The sequence below is a fragment of the Pyxicephalus adspersus genome, chromosome 7 (genome assembly GCF_032062135.1).
Source record: "Pyxicephalus adspersus chromosome 7, UCB_Pads_2.0, whole genome shotgun sequence".
Taxonomy (NCBI): domain Eukaryota; kingdom Metazoa; phylum Chordata; class Amphibia; order Anura; family Pyxicephalidae; genus Pyxicephalus; species Pyxicephalus adspersus.
In genome coordinates this window covers 14,196,270-14,213,328 of record NC_092864.1, presented here as the reverse complement: position 1 = coordinate 14,213,328, position 17,059 = coordinate 14,196,270, and the positions used below count along the sequence as shown (strand labels likewise).

Genomic DNA, 17,059 nt, shown 5'->3' with positions numbered 1-17,059 from the left:
ACTTCTCTTGTCCTGTACGCCAGGTGTAATTCTCAGTATCTGTATGTATGATCTCTGCACAATACTACTTTTCTTGTCCTGTACCCGGGGTGTAGTTCTCCGTATCAGTTCCTATTCTGTATATAATAATTCTGCACAGTACCATCTTTCTTTTTCCTAGACACAGATTCTCACTGCAAACTGCATAATCTTATGAAAACCCTTCAAAGACCACTAAAGGCTTTATAAGTCTCAAATATGGTGGTGTTGGGGCAATTCCAGATTAATGCCCATGGATTTGGATTGTGATGTCCACAAGTTTATATAGGTTTAATTAGCCCCTATGTAATGTACAGCGCTGCGTAATATGTTGGCTTTATATAAATCCTTTTTAATAATATTAATAGTCAGATGTCCACAAACTTTTTGCCGTACACAAAACATAATTATGAAATAATGGCACAGCAACAAATTCAAAAACATCAAAATACAAAATCAGCATTGTGTTATAAAAGTAGCTAAGAATAAAAGCACCTTCTCTAGAAAAAAAGAAATAAAATAATATGTCTACAAGATGCACAATACCACAAATAAATGGGAAGTCTGGCCATCGAAATAGAGAACTTAGATTTAGCTCAGTTCTCATTTTGTGTTGTAAATATCTTTGACTGGCACAATGTATGCAAGGAATCTGATACTAAAGCTACGTACACACTTCCAATTATTATCGTTGGAAAATGAACGACGAACGATCCTGCACGATATCTACGAACGATCGTATAGCACCGATCCTGCACATAGAGATAATGACACGATCGTTCGTAGATATTGTACACACAATAGATACGATCGTTTGAGCGATAGAGGAACTATGTGCACGACAGGAAAGTGAACGAACGTTCGTTCATTACGCATGCTCAGATCATGGACGATCAACGAACGTCCGTACACACGAACGATGTTCAACGATCGTCGTCCAATCCGATCTGCCGGTCCGGTCGTTCGTTTCCAACGACTTTCCTCGTTCGTCGGCGTCGTTGGTTACTTTTTTACGAACGATTTTTTGCCCAATCGATCGTTCGTCGTTCGTTTTGAACGATAAAAATTGGAAGTGTGTACGCACCTTTAGTCTGTTTAAGAGATCTGAAGATACCCAGTCACTAATGGGCATCTGTGACAATGCAAACAGCTCAGCCTTACCTCCCAGGGATTGCTTGTTTGCCATTATTTACAATATTCTCCCCCTGCCGGAGCAAATCTCCCGGTCTGGAGAGTTACGATGGATATCAGACTGTAGATCCATTCTGTCTTCTGCCTAACTGAAGATTGAAGAGGATTAAGTTCACCATTGAGGACACAGGGAGCAATATTACCCAACAGGGAGTCCGTCCGAGAAACCCCATACCTGGCCTACAGGAGAAGGGGGTTCTATAGGGACCATTGTGGGTGGAATGGCCATTATTCTGGAACTTGATATATTTCTGGTTGCATAGTAGGAGTGTTGGTAAGGCCATGCTATAGCTATGTACAGGTATGATCTACTAACCCTACTGCAAGACCTTGGCTCTTCCAAGTCCAAAAGAGCAGCCACTGTAAGATTTTTGAAGGTTGGAAGGTATGATGAAGATGTTGGACCATGGCATTAGCTCTTACATGAAGTAAAGTTAGGGGTTACTTAAGCATGACGTTGTTCTTCCTAAACAAGTGCCCTGCATGGCCTTCCACCTCTAGAGGATTTGTCCATTTTAAAGAGAGCAGTTAGGTAGGTTGAGAGGTCCTGCCAGAGAGTTGAGTGGATGAGGTCACCATGCATGCCCAGAGAGTCTGTTGGGGCAAACGGTTACAGTTTCTGGTTCTCAAAGCCTTGGGAGACTTAACAGTAATAATATAGGAAGTTTGTACCTGGAAAATTGAGTGTAAAAAATGAATCTTAACTACAATTGTCTGAGGGTTCCAATGACTTTATATGCACTTTAAAGGGGTACCCTTCCGAAGGGGTATTTGATTATTTGTAGGGGTTGGTATTGGCCATGGAGAGGTCAAAAGTCCACAGTTGGTCTTGACCAACCAAGAGGTAGCAGCAAAGGCTCAGTAACCTGGGATGGACCTAATCTGGTGACCTTTTCCTTCTTAGAAAAGTGATCTAAGGAACAGGTAAAGCCATGGTGAGCCTGTGGGAGATGCTTTCCAAAAAACAAAGAGAAATCCTATAGAGTTGGGCACACTGACAGCATGATCCTGGAATTTGAAAGACCCTTCTTAAGAATCCCACTCTGCCATGGTGTAGATCAACGGTCGCCAACCGGTGGTCCTCGTCTCTGGCCGGTGGGGTCAGAAGAAGAACCCCACTGGGAGGACGCGGACCTTGTCCCCTGTATGGATCGCAGGATCAGGGAAGTGGGCGGTTGTGTCTCTGGACGCAGGCTCAGACTTGCGATGGGAGAGTGGGCTGGTTCTGGCATCATTACGTCACTATGGGGGGAGTGCGTGGACCGGAGCCAGTAAATTTAGTGGTCTGTGGGTCCAAAAAGGTTGGCGACCACTGGTGTAGATGACAACAAAATGTGACATTCTCTGCTATATAGCCTTTGATCAGAGATATACAGTCGTATCCATTTTGTTCTGTATAGTCCGTGTTACCCTTACTGTTCTGTCTGGTATTTGCATTTCTGTTTCATCATCTGTGACTATTTTATTTTCACTTAAGCTAAAAATATGATAAGTCAGTCACAAGTTGTCAGGTGATGGGCTCCTGAGGAGGCATCAGGGTTTGCTAGTGTAGAGAAAAGTGTCAGTGCAACCCATAGCTATCAGTTCTGATTTAGCTGTAAGAAAGAACCTGGCAGGATGAAACTACGGGAGCTGCAAATGTGATTGCCAAAGGTGCAAAATCTGCTGTGATCATCTCTAGCATTTCTTTTCTGCTCAGTGTGTCACAAACCTATGAAAAAACTACCTATCACAAAAATCATAAAGCAACTCACCTTACACTGTGTTAGCTGTCCTTGCTGTGCCAAGAACCCGCACAGCACATTGGGTTGACATCACTTCTTGTTTTTTGAGGTTCTGTTGACTCTTTGCCAATTCTCCACCCTGGACTGGCCTGTGGGCCACCACTATGGTGACAGCCACACTGAGATCTTCCCCCTTCTTTAAAGCCTGACTCCAATAATTTTCTTATAGTACTAGATACAGTAAAAAAAATCCTAAATATGGGTTTTTGCTAATAAATTCCACTTTGGAGAATTAATAATATCCACAACTCTAAAGAGGGTAACTATACATATGTACACAACTATTTTTATGTCTCTAGAAAAAACCAATGTGATATTTTTCCTTCCCCTGAAGAAGCGGGTTTCATCCTGTGAAACGCATTGAGTTAAAGTAAATATCTGGTTTAAAATATTGGACTTTATGCCTTTGTTCATTTGTGGGCTGATTCAGGAAGTTGTATTTGTATTTACAAACATATGTTATTTATGTATCAAAATTGTTTTTATGCTTATCAATAAAATAATTTTGATGTTTTATAAGGCTTTGTGCCATGGAAACTCCCTGCCTTTTTTAGATTGCACCACTTTAAAAGCAATCATAATCCCATTTTTTGGGTAGTTTTACAAAGTGTGTCCCTCCTTTGGAAGGTGGCTGACCCTACTTGATTATTTATAATATGGGGACTTTTTGGCTTTTAACTTGAACGTAAAAAAAGGTTTAGCAAATCTTAAGGGTATGTTTTTGCTCTCTGTGATCCCATTGGATTATTGCCTCCAATTTCTGTCTTGTGACACCAGGATAAAAACTTTGGAGAACAGTTAAGGATGGGGCAGGAGGACCCACAAAGCAAATATAAATAATAATATATTAGGTTTTTGCCATCTTTGTCTCCGCGAAATAGATTTTTTCTTATTTCCTGCTTGTAAAAAAATTTAAAGGCACAAATAAGCAAGTTAAAGAGCATTTTTGTATATTTTCTGTGGTTCTTAAAGCTAGACAATAATCTATGAAATATATAAAAAGGAACTGGATTGTCTTTTAAAGAATTTTTATTTCTCTTGAGATTTAATTAGCTCCGCTAATTAACAGACATATTGGAATTTTGCTTCCTTATTTCAGTCCAATCAAAAGAGCAGGCTGTAGGTGGGAAGGTGACACCAATGTATTCCTAACCCAAAGTTCAGGAAAGTGTTGTCACCCTACTTGCTAAACTGTCATGAGCCTTGACAGAATAAGACATGTACGTATTTAACTCCATGCTTGGGGTGCGACTTTTATTACAACTCCTATACAATATTTCCACAGGTTTCCAGCTTGTTGTACGGCTGTCACATTGATCACTAGTCATACTTTATTTTTAACCTAAAACTAAAATTTGTTTTCGGAAACGGAGCTTTCCGAGTCCGCCTGCCAGTAAGTTTTGATTTGCAGTTCCCAATATTCAGTTTGCATACAAAGTGCTGTAGGCCATCGTCAATTACCCAAAGCTGAGACATCTGCAGGAAATAAAATATGCAAATGGAATAATTGGCTGATTTCCAGTAAGAATCTAACACGCAGTATAGAACTCATTTTCTGCCAGGCAGATTGTAACGGGTTCTGTGCTGGCACGGAGTATGATGGGGTGGGCTATATCAGTGTGCGCCAGTTGTGTACTTGTACCTGTGTGCAATTGTGTACCAGTATGTATGTTGAATGGTGTACCCGTGTGCATGTGTGCAATTGTGTACCAGTATGTATGTTGAATGATATACTGGTGTGCATGTGTGCAATGGTGTATGAGCACCCCAATGCTTTGTAGACAGCAATGGAGAACAAACCACTTTCCATATACTCTGCACTTTTGGGGGGGGTACTAAGTACAATCACTCAGCTGGAAAGTCAGATACTTTTATTGCACCAAGGTAATGAAGTTTTAAGACATGGGCCACCAAAAAGTTAAAGAAAAAAAACTTTTATAGACTGCGCTTGCTTAGGTAATTTAATTTAATGTAACTTGCTTAGTGCTTTTAAAGAGGAGCAGACAGAAAAGGGAATCTCTTAAATTGCTATAAAATTGCAGCTTTACCCTTCAGGGATGGTAGTGTTTGGTATTATAAGTTTGTATTCTCTCCCTGATAGAGCATATAAGTTTAAGGCATCCATGGAGCTCCGCTTGTTTCCTGGCTAAGCTTGGCTAATAATTCATATATAGAAAAAACAAACAAGTAGAGGGTTTTCTTTAGGGCTATTTATATAGAATTAAACTAATTTCAAGAATGATCATATCACATAAATATAGTGAAAAAATGTGAATTCAATTTTTCCAACTTATTCAGGTTTTGTTACATCCTTGTTGGGATGTCTAAACTAGACATTAATATACTGCTGAAAGGTGTTACTTGAAATAATATACGTAACGTCCTTAGTAAACCCGACGCGTTTCGCCTTATTGGATTTCTTTACGGAGGAGAGAAGTCTTATTATCACAGAGCAACGATAATAAATAGTAAATTACAAAGCAAACCCTAAGAAGTAATGCTGCATAATTTGCAATAGGGAACACTCAGATTATAACAAATAACCTTTAATATGATCAGATCATAAGAACAGGTGGTGCCTTGCATGGCACACAAAGCTGATCTGTAACCCTGACCTAAAAGCTGTGTGTGCCCCTGACCTCATAGCTACCATGCAGAAAACTATGCAACTGGTGTACTTGACTTGCTATTATTCTGAAGAACACTTGAAGAAATGTGGTCAACAAAGATATTCTGCCAAAGAGCTACTTCTGTTCTATGGGAAGTGATCTGGAATGTGCTGACTTGGGCATTTAGTGATACTCAATAGTCAGTTCAGCTTTTTATATTTATGAGAGCAGCGCGTCCTTTGTTATCAGACTGTGAAATATGATGCGATGCTACACTTCTCCTTCACATTGGAGGCCTGAAAAGAACACACATATCTTGTGAAATCATGTAAACTGGGTTATAAATATTTATTTTTATTTTACCCCTATTTAATGTACAGTGCTGCGTAATATGTTGGCGCTATATAAATACTGTTTATTATTATTATTATTAATAATAATAATAATAATAATATTATACACAACCAATACAATGCACTGTGCATACAAAACATTTTCCAGTGCTAATGTTGTAAAGGGAACCTGAACTCAAATGTAGAGATTTGCTATATTATAAAATACATAATATATAATAATAATAATAATATAATATTATAAAGTACAGTTTCAAGCTTTTTACTATGAGGGAACCCTTAAAATTACTCTCAAGTCTTAGGGAATGTCCTGCTATAATTACTATATCCACAGCTCATTATTGTGGGAAGAATGTCCCCTTTAAGCTACGTACACACTTCCAATGGTTCTTGCCCGATAATCGGCTCAGTGCCAATATTGGGCGAGAATCTGGAGTGTGTACAGCACACGTCATTCATCGTCCGAACGACAGTGCTGGCAGATCCACGGACGATGAACGACGAATGATCGTAATGTAAGGGAAGGGGGATAACGCGCAGCGGGGTGCCGCTTCATTGCTCTCCCCCTCCCCTCTCCATAGAGCATAAAGGTGTTGTATGTACAAGACTCGTTCATGCATCGTGCAGTGCATAGTCGTTTGAAAGGATTGTGAAAGATCCTTTCCAAAGACTATAATTGGAAGTGTGTACGCAGCTTTTTCAGGTAGCCTTACAGATCATTGGTGTCAGGTATGAGGGATCCAAATTGTTCATTGCTCAATGAACCCCTTGCAACCTCTAGAGGAACCCTGGTTGAGAACCATTGTCCTAGAATGTTAAACAGTAGGGAGAAATGTTACCTTGAATTTGTTCTGAGAATGGTAGCACATGGTATGTGATTGTTTCCAGGCTCCTCTGCTCTGTAGCCTCATAGCTTCATATCTGCAGTATACCATCATCCAAGGCACTGCTGACCCCAAGTCTTAGGAGATTGTCCTTGTTGCATGCTCTAACATGAGGAAACAAAGCCTTGTTCCTCTACCATGATGACCACCTCCATATGGAAAGTGCAGGACAAGGTATAGTAAGTCAGTAATGGGGAAATGATCCATTGCCTGTGGGCTATACTGGTGACTAGTCCTATACCCATTATCTTACTACATATGGGGTATTTTTTCACTGTTTGACAGTATCGTTTCTTTAGAAATAATATGAGATGTTGCATGTAGACTACTTCTAGACTCAAGTATACACCGGGATTTTTTGCCATTAGAATAGAAATGCCAGTTTATACTTGAGTCACTTAGTTGCATGCCCTGGAACTATATTTGTCTTTGGTTTGACAGATCAAAGCTGTCAAAAATAAGCTGTCTGTAACAAAATTTACATAGCGTCATCCACTGATGGAAAATATATACAGGCTGAGCTTCTGTGTTTTTATTTTTCCCCCTTAAATAAAGGTTTAAAAATGGATAAGTATTTCTCATCCAGGGTTCCTCCTGGGGTTGCTGGGGGTTCCTTGAGTATTGAGCAATTTTTACCTCTCAGGTCAGTTTAAGTGATAACCAAAAAGCTGTCTGTAAGGGTGACATACTTCCTACTGAGCAGCAATGTAAGAGATATTTTTCCCACTGACCACCACACTCTGTGGATATAGAAGTTATAGCAGGAGTTTCCTGAGGTCCTGAAAGTTATTTCAAAGGTTTCCTCATATAGAAACCAATTTTTGGTGAACCACCCACTTATAGGAGTTGAGGCTGGGTCTACACGGACGTTTTTAAAAACGCATGTAAACGTTCCTATTGCGTTTATATGCAGTTTTATTTGCGTTTGTTAAAGCTTGCCTTTAAAACGCTGAAAAATGCCTATGCCGTGTTTTCCTGCGTTTTAACTCATTTGCATTTTAAGTGCTTAAAACGCTGGAAAATGTCCAATTGAAATCAACGAAAGCGTTTACCCATGTTTTTGTGTGTTTTCAAGCTTTAACCCAGCGTTTTAATTTTTGAAACGTTGCAAGCAACATTATAGATAAAGCTCAAAAACGTGCCTGAAGAAAACGTCCTGGTGTGGATTAGCCCATTGGAATGCATAGGGATTTCAAACATGGGCTTTAAAAGCCGCAGGGTAAATGCTGGGGAAAACGTCCGTGTAGACTAAGCCTAAAGGCCAACAATTACTATTGATTCTTATAAAGAATTTATTCTTTATTGGATAACAAACATTAAAATTCCTTTTTTAAAACCAGACAAACAAACATAATAAAAACATTGTCACATGATAGATACTCCTTATTGGAGTTCACCTATCACTCTATCATCTGACAATGTTTTTAATTTTAATGTTTGTTATCCAATAAAGAATAAATTATATATAATAAATAATAGTAAATGTTGGCCTTTAAAGTCCTACACGTGGGTGGTTCACCAAAAATTGTTTCTATGTGTTTAAAAGAGATGTGGCCATGTTATCTAGAACAGGTTGGATTTGCCAATAACAATGGTTTCCTTATGTTAAAAAAAATTGAGAAATGCTGCCATACATGTATTGTTTCACATTCGTTGTATTGGTATTTCTATTGATTACTGATTTTATGCTCCAGGTTTATACTTGAGTCAAAGTATTTCCTGTTCTTTCACATAAAGTAGGTACCTCAGTTTATATTTGAGTATACATGGTATGTTAAGAATAGGGCACCATTTATTTAGGGTTAGCCTTGTCCCTATTACCTCCCAGGACATCAGATTTACAGTGAAGCTGCACCCACTCAGCACTAGTGTTTGCTCCAGAAGTTTGGCCAACTTACCAGCCCCCCAGGATAGAAAGTGCTTCTCATTTACACACCTGGTTGCCCTGTTCACTTTTGTCTCCATTACTCCCGATTCATCCTTTCATCTATTTGTAGCACAACAACTTCATGGTATTATGTGACACATTTGCAAAAGAATAGACAGTTCTGCAAGGGACTTTTTTTTCTGGTCATCAGGCGTTAAGATTTTGCAGAAGTGAGAAGTAACTGATACAAATATAGACTCCCCCCCTCATCCATCAAACACAAACACCTTCTCAAACAGTCAGGCATCTGTGAAATCAAACAGAAATAAAAAAATATATATAAGGTAGAAAAAAAAGATTTTGAATCTCAAATATTTTTGAAGAAAGTTTATGTTATCAGTAAGAATAAGTTCAATGGTCACCTGTAATCAGGGCCAGTTTTAGTGTACAAAAGTGTAGGGCAAAATGAGCATATTCCCAGGACCCCAACCTACCAGTTGACAGAATGATAGAGGGCATGTACTTGTGGGACCCCACTTCATATTTGCTAATATTTGCTTAAGTTCCTGACTATTCACAATGTACCTTTATGTCTTTGTCTATGCAAGGGATGATGAATTTCTGCAGGGCAAATTATCAGGTTCCCCTAGTTTGCTTTTGTTCAAAAACCAAAATTTTCACCGCTTCTGGGTAGGGGGGAACATGTGATCTACTCCCCTTCTTACCACATGACAGTTATGGTGCTTTGTAATTGGCTCAGGGTTGTCACCTAGGGGTGGTCCTTGGCCCAGTGTAAGCTCTAGTTCTTGAGCTTTCACATGGCTTTTTATCTTAGCGCCCCGTGTCTGAATGGAGGGGAGTAAAAGGAAGAGAGGAGGAAAGTTAAGTGGACCTGTTGCCTTTCCCTTCTGGCACAAAGTACAATTTTTATTTCTCTTCACACTGTTGTATGTGTTGCTGTGTGTTTTGACATGCATTGTGGTTCCCCGATGAATGATCCAATAGATGGAGTCACAAAGGACAAAATGCAACTGGTGAGACTTGGTCACAATTCATCTTGGATTGCATTGAGTTGGGCAGAACATGATTTTCATCCATGCGTTATGTCTGCATTGCAAAACTAGAAAATGTGGAAACAGAGCCAGTCCAAAAAAAAGATTTATGAAGGGAAAAATGTTTTTTGGTCTATTAGAGAGACGTGATGGAACACACGTGAAGGTTAAAACTATAAAAGCATTTGCATCTTATTTATAGGAATAAAAATCCCCTGATGATTTTGATGTAAATCCCCCGTTATATTTCAGTGCTTTCTGATATTTAGTCATGGTACAATACAGCCACAGAGTTTGTTACATAATAGAGGCGATTGACAAGACTGATTAGACATTAGGGAAGCCTTATTTAACCTTTTAACCCCTGAGGAACCCTTAAAATAGTTTTCAGGTCTTGTGGAACCCTTAACAAAACCAATTTTTGGAGGGTCAATAGGAAAAAGGCCACTTAAATCGATGGCCCTTGGAAGAATACGACCTTAGAGTAGTGGTGTTGGTGTTGGCAACCTTAATTTGGTTGCACCCCATTTGATGATGCCTGCATAGTTCCGGTGCCAACACCATATGGTGTTGGCACCGGAACTATGCAGGCATCATCAAATGGGGTGCAATCAACCACAGTTTGAAGAACCCCTGGCAACCTCTGGAGGAACCCTGGGGTTATGTGGTCCCCTACATGAGAATCGATGATATGGAGTTACAGTTTCTGCCTCTGCATTGGCATCAATGACTGGAGTTGGCATGGACTAGTTGGGGTCCCAGAGTTCCAATATGTCAAAGGAGCCATTAACCACTGAGATGTTCATGGAACACTCCAATTATAATCATGCAGGAACGTGTTCTTTGTTCAGGGCTTCTGTGTTCTTCTCAGGTTCAACCAAGCTCTTGGTTGAGAATGTCTTCAAGAGATTAAGGCTACATTCAGATAGAAATGTATTAACTAGAGAAACTCAATACAAAGGGAACCTGTGCATCTTAGTATTGCGTCCCTAAGACAGAAAGTGGGGGTATGGCTATGCACACACGCTAGATGATCATCATCATTAGGAAGGGATGACCAGACATGGTGCCACATACTCATTCTCCTTGCTCCTCTCTACATAGAACTGAAAAGCATTGTGTGTACAATGCTCCTTTGTTCAAATGTCAATGGAAACCATCAGTAAAGATCATTTCCAGCGACAGAAATCTGCCATAGCCCATTTCACCTGTTCTTCCCACTGATTAACCATGCCAGGATGACGTAACTCTTGCCGGGGTATTCATCTCTGGCACACGCAAAGGTAGCCGGGATTTCAGGCTTTCCCTGGTAACCAAAGCTGAGACGTGTCACCAGAAATCTGGAGCGGTCAGGCAGGTAAGACAGATCACAGAAGGGACATCACCTGTCTCTTTCTGAAATATTGATTTGCCTGATCCAGCACTTGAAAAGTAGAATTTTAGTACCACTTTAACATTCCCAGAATAGTCATAAAGGGTGCTGCTCGGGCATGATCCACCATTGCCAGGTAGCCGGTCCAAGCAATGATTTACAGCTGACATTGGCGTACGTAAATGTAGACTCAAATATCAAACTGACACTTATTTATTAGTCAGAGAGTCACCGTCCCATTGGTTGCTGTCTTGGTCAGTGTTTCTTGACCTTTTTAACTTGAAATAACTTTTAGGTCTTCAGGGAACCCCGGCTATAATTACTATATCCACAGCTCACAGTACATTATTCTGGTGGTTAGTAGGATGAATTCCACTTACATTGCTGATCATTGGAAAGAATGTCACCCTTACAGATAGCCAAAAATGTCATTGGCTTCTATTAACCTGACCCGAGAGGCAAAACTTGCTCATTGCTTGAGAAATCCCTGGCAACCTCTGGAGGAATCCAGTTTGGGAAACTCTAGGTGATCTCACACATTGATATATGTTTTGTTTTACATAAAAGAACGGCGTTATCTGACCACTGCAATGCCTCCGATCGATTTCACCAATGAATAACAGACGAGCTGATGACATGGGGAGATAAATGCAGGAAGTGACTTTCTTATCTGTATTAGGTAATCCATTATAGTACACAATTTACTGTACGTGGATTATGTCAGCCGGGGTCACTCCTTATGTATTCACTGTACTACCAAACGTCAGAGTCATTTATAGGGCTACTACGGACCAACAGATATTCATTCGCGATCTGATATGATGTAAATCAATAGGAAATTCAGCAGCTGGTCATTTATAAAGCCCCGTACTGACGCCAGATGATTGTTGCTGGAAATTATCTTTTATGATCGTGTCCATATGGTGACATGAATGAATGAATGAGCGCTGTACACACAAAGCTAGGCTCTTCCATGGAGAGAGAAGGGGATGAGAAACATGAGGCATCCGGCTCTGCTCTCCTCTATGGAAAAGTATTTAATATTATCACCATGGCATATTAAACAATGTTGGGGGACCCCTGTACACATGTTGGGGTGTCAGAAGAATAAATCCTCTGCCTATTATTGATGTCTGTGCCCTTACTGGCAGATTTCCTTTCACTTCTGATCCTGGTGACCACTGTCATACTCTGACATACAAGTTGTCTTGGAGAAATGTGCTGTTTATTAACAGATGCAATCATTTGGAAATTAAGCTCACCTCTGCCATTCATTGAATCATTTTCTGTATGTGGTCCCCTTAAAGGGTCATTCAACCCAAAAAGACCAATACAAGTTATAGAATGAGCCCGGAGGACAGTGTCAGCCCCTGACTATATCAGGAATCTGAATATTCCAATAATGGGATCTCCTGACTTTGTTCCTGTCCCCCTGGGAGGTTTGGTGTTTGCACCCACTTTTGTTTGTTCCCAGCTCCTCCCCTTACATTTTGCATAATATAAAATGAATAGAACCATAAGGTGGAAGGAGAATGCCTTAATGGGTACAGCAGATGTATAGTCTCAGGAACAAAGGACTGGGATGATAGGAGTCCCTCATATTAGGCACAGCAGGTGTATAGACTCAGGAACTTAGGGCTGGGATGGTGGGAGTACCTAATATTGGGCACAACAGCTGTATAGACTCAGGAACTCAGGACTGGGATGGGGGACTCCCTAAAATTTGGGCACAACAGGTGTATATACTCAGGAACTGAGGACTGGGATGGGGGGACTCCCTAAAATTTGGGCACAACAGCTGTATAGACTCAGGAACTGAGGACTGGGATCAGGGGAGTCCCTCATAATAGAGACGGAAGGTGTAAAGACATAGGAACTCAGGACTAGGATGGTGGGAGTCCCTCATAATGGGGGCAACTGATGTATAGACCCAGGAACTCAGGAAGGGGATGGTGGGGACCCCTCATAATGGGCACAGTAGGTGTGCAGACCCAGAAGGCCAGCACTGGTATGTTGGAGACCCAGTACAACCTGGGAACTCAGCACTGAAATGGTGTGAGTCCCCAATATTAAGGTAATGGTTTACAGACATAAAAGTGTACAGAGCCAGGAACTCAGGACAGGGATAGTGGGGCCCTCATAATGGGTACAGCTGGTATGCAGACTCAGAAACTCAATAAAGGAATGGCAGGAATCCCTCATAATGGGAATAGTAGGTTTGCAGACCTGGGAACTCGGCATAAGGATGGTGGGGGCCACTCATAATGGGCAAAGCATGTGTACTGACCCAGGACTCAGCACAATAATGGTTGGGGCCCCTCATAATAGTTACAGAAGGTGTACAAACCTGGGAACTCAATACAAAGTGGAGGGGGGGGGGAGGTTGGGGGGTAAGGAACTGCTTATAATGGACACAGCAGGCGTACAGACCCCTCATAGATAATATACAACTATCAGATGGATTTATTCTTCATCCACCAATAAAACATCAGTTCTGGATGCACTGATCCTTAAAGAGGAATGTTTCAATTTAGGTTTCCCTTAAACATTGCATATATTGCTCTGGACATTCATCAGATTCATCCATGTATGTGTAATGGGAGAGGGGTGCCTATTATTCCAGTCCGTACGGAGCTGACGCAGACCACAGTCTTCTCGCCTGACCGCCACGTACTGCAGTGTATCTTCGATTGATTGTTCACTATTGGTCCCCTTTGTGTGAGATTTCATGCTTTGTGCTAGGTCAAGGAAATCAATAGGATGCAAAGAGCCTGAATATAGAAAATGATCAGCTCTCACTAATGCCACTCACGCATGTCTACTTTTAGAAGATTGTGATTGGTCAGTTAAACATTGGCATAGCTGCTTTCCCTATTATTTCCAATGCAATGGGATCAGGCTGGTAGGAGGAATAGCAGGGTGCTGTACAATGCTTTCTGAAAACAGCACCTACCCTGCAGACTGCCCTAGGTAATGCCCACATGTTATGCTAAACCTCCATGTTTGTAAGAAATGAATAAAATGAAAAGGGTTGACCAGGTCAGGCTGGGAATGGAGTTAGATGATGCTGCATCCAGGAAATAGGGCAGCTTTTTGGGACTGGATGCAGCTTCGAATGCACATTGGCTCTATACAGATGTCTTTTATTGCTTGTTTAAAAAAATAAAATGCAGCCAGCAAAGTCAGATTGTGTAGACATTGGTTTTTTCTAACCTGACATTTTTAACCCTTGCAGGTATTCTCCATCGTGGTCTTCGCCTCTATAATAAATGAAGGTTACGTCAACATAGAAAGCCCTGAACTGCACTGTGTGTACAACAGGAATGAAGGAGCGTGTAACTATGCCATCTCCATCGGAATCATCGCCTTCTTCGCTTGCGTCTTCTTCGTCATCCTGGACATTAACTTTGCCCAGATCAGCAGTGTAAAGGACAGAAAAAAGGCCGTCATTCTGGACATGGGCTTCTCAGGTGAGTGCCACAATCTGCCAGGTTCATCCAATCAGAATCGTGTATTGGCCAAGGCACTTCCGCCAAGCCTTGACCCGGGACTGATCTTTGATATGGGGACCATGGGGGGAGGTATGGACCAATGTGACTAATCATGCTGCAAATAAGCAATCAAATTCTATCATAGACTGAAGCCATTCCCAGCTCAAAGTATAGAACTGAACAGACCCCTTAAAGTGGGCCTGTCATAAAAAATTAAACCTAGCAAAAAATATTAAAGCGTGACCAAACCTTGAAAAAAATTGCAACCAGGCAGGGCCTTTTTTGCAGAAGCAACAGACCAGGTCTCTTCTGCAAAAGGTGAAGAAGGTAAAATATTGTTCTTTAAAGATACAAAGAATAGATTTATTGTTCAGGTTTAGGGAATTTAATTACTCTGTAGTACCTGTGGCTACAGTTCATGCTCCGTTCAGAATGTCTTCAGTTGTAGAAACCCCATCGTGTTGTAGATATGACACTACAAGTGTAACACCCACATCCGCGATACCCAAGGGAAGAAATCATGGTACATGGAGTTGCCTTATTGGCAGGAAGCTGACATTGCAGCCGCTCTGCTGCCCTCTAGTGTTTGGTCAGAGATGTTGAAAACCACCAGCATAATATATTAATGGCTGCCTAAATGAAAACTTAAAGTAGGAACATATTTTTAGACTAACATATTACACCTAAATAATTGTTTGCTTATTTCTTTTTACTAATTTCTAATGTTAGGACAGTATTTTTAGGTCAATAAGGGATGAGCATTTTATGTTGCAGAAAAAATATCGCCTGTCCCTTCTGCAAAAAATATCCTACCTGAACTTTAAGTGTGGAACTATAGTCCCAATTCAAGGAATATTCCAGAACTGTTTACATTTTATTTAGCAAAATATAAAAACTCCAGTTTTTGAGATTCCTCAAGTGACCTAAAGCCTGGGCAGATCCCATGGTTTCTGATTTGTAGTAGTGTCTAATAAACATTAATAGATACTGCAGAAAATAGCAACCTGTATGGCAGACTCTGGTATAAGAATAAGCAAGGTATGATCGCTGAGCATCACTACTAAGAGACATATAATTTAAAGCAGAATTAAACATAAAAAAATGTGAGCCGGCAGGGGTTTACAGATTAGATAGTTGTTCATCTGCTCCTTTTACAATAACATACAATCACCTCCTCGGTCTGGCAGCATTGCCACCATTGTACCCGGCCCTTTTTTCAGGTCCAGATCTTTAGCCATCTTAAACGAGCAAGCCAAATTGACCAAGCTCCTGTGCATGTGCGGGGGAGTTGTCCCATATGCTGGGATACCAGGTATTGTACCCTGAGCCCTGCATACAGAAAGGAAGAAATCGTGCTAAAGAAGACATAGAGAATCAACTACTAGCACAGATAGAAAGGGCTGCAAGGGCTGGCACAGTTTTAGCAATGGGAGATTTTAACTACCCTGACATAGACTGGAGTAATGACACTACAGGTACAGCAAAAGGGAGGAAATGTATGAATTTAATACAAGATCATTTTATGGTACAGTTTATAGAAGCCCCAACTAGAAATATTACTTTGCTTGGACTGTTTTTTGTGGGAGACAATATTGTCCTCAAAGAACACAGAACAGAAATGGGAATGTTTCAAGTCTGTTCTACACAAACACACTGAAAAATATATTCCAAAGGGTAATAAGAGCCTAAAATAAAACCATTGTGGCTCACAGTTAATGTTAAAAAAGCCAAAAAGAATAAGGATCACCTTCATCATTTGAAAACTATAAAGAATATATTAAAAGATGCAAAACGGAGATAAAATGTGCAAAAAATGAAAGACAGATTGCAAAAGAAAGTAAAGCAAACGCCAATTTTTTAAAATATATTATTAGCAAAAATATCTGAGCATGTAGGCTCTTTAAATGATGTCTCTGGGTTGGTAACTGACGATAAACAAAAGGCGGATTTACCAAACACTTTTTTTTTAGCTCTGTGTACACAAAGGAAAATGGCGGAGCTGAAGTCCAGACTGCTAATAGCAATGTCACTGACTTAAATGAGCCACAATAGATCAAAATTGATATGATTTTGCCCAACTGTTGGGCAAAATTAAGGTTGTCAAAGCACCAGGACCTGATGGATTACATCCACGTGTCCTCAAAGAGCTGAGCTCAGTTTTTTCAAAAGCTGTGGTTTCTAATTTTTAGAGACTCTTTAATCACTGGCATGTTATCACATGTAGACAGTGGAGTAGTAGTTGATATAGTGTACTTGGACTTTGCTAAAGCATTTGACACTGTACCCCACAGACGGGTAATATGCAAGTTAGGGTCTATAAGTTTGGAAAATTCAATCTGTAAATGGATAGAGAACTTGTTTAAAGACAGCATCCAGAGAGATGTAATTAATTATTTATAGTCTGAATGGTCTAAGGTTATTATTGGTGTACCCCTGGG

At 40.4% G+C, this 17,059-nt stretch overlaps 1 protein-coding gene across 1 annotated transcript in view; it reads left to right on the top strand.

Annotated features, from left to right (window-relative positions):
- SYNGR3 (synaptogyrin 3) overlaps positions 1-17,059 on the top strand; it is a 43,529-nt gene that overhangs the window by 13,674 nt on the left and 12,796 nt on the right. The window contains exon 2 of the mRNA XM_072417535.1: positions 14,366-14,600. Within this exon, the coding sequence (XP_072273636.1) occupies positions 14,366-14,600 (235 nt within the window). The remainder of the gene's footprint in view (positions 1-14,365; positions 14,601-17,059) is intronic.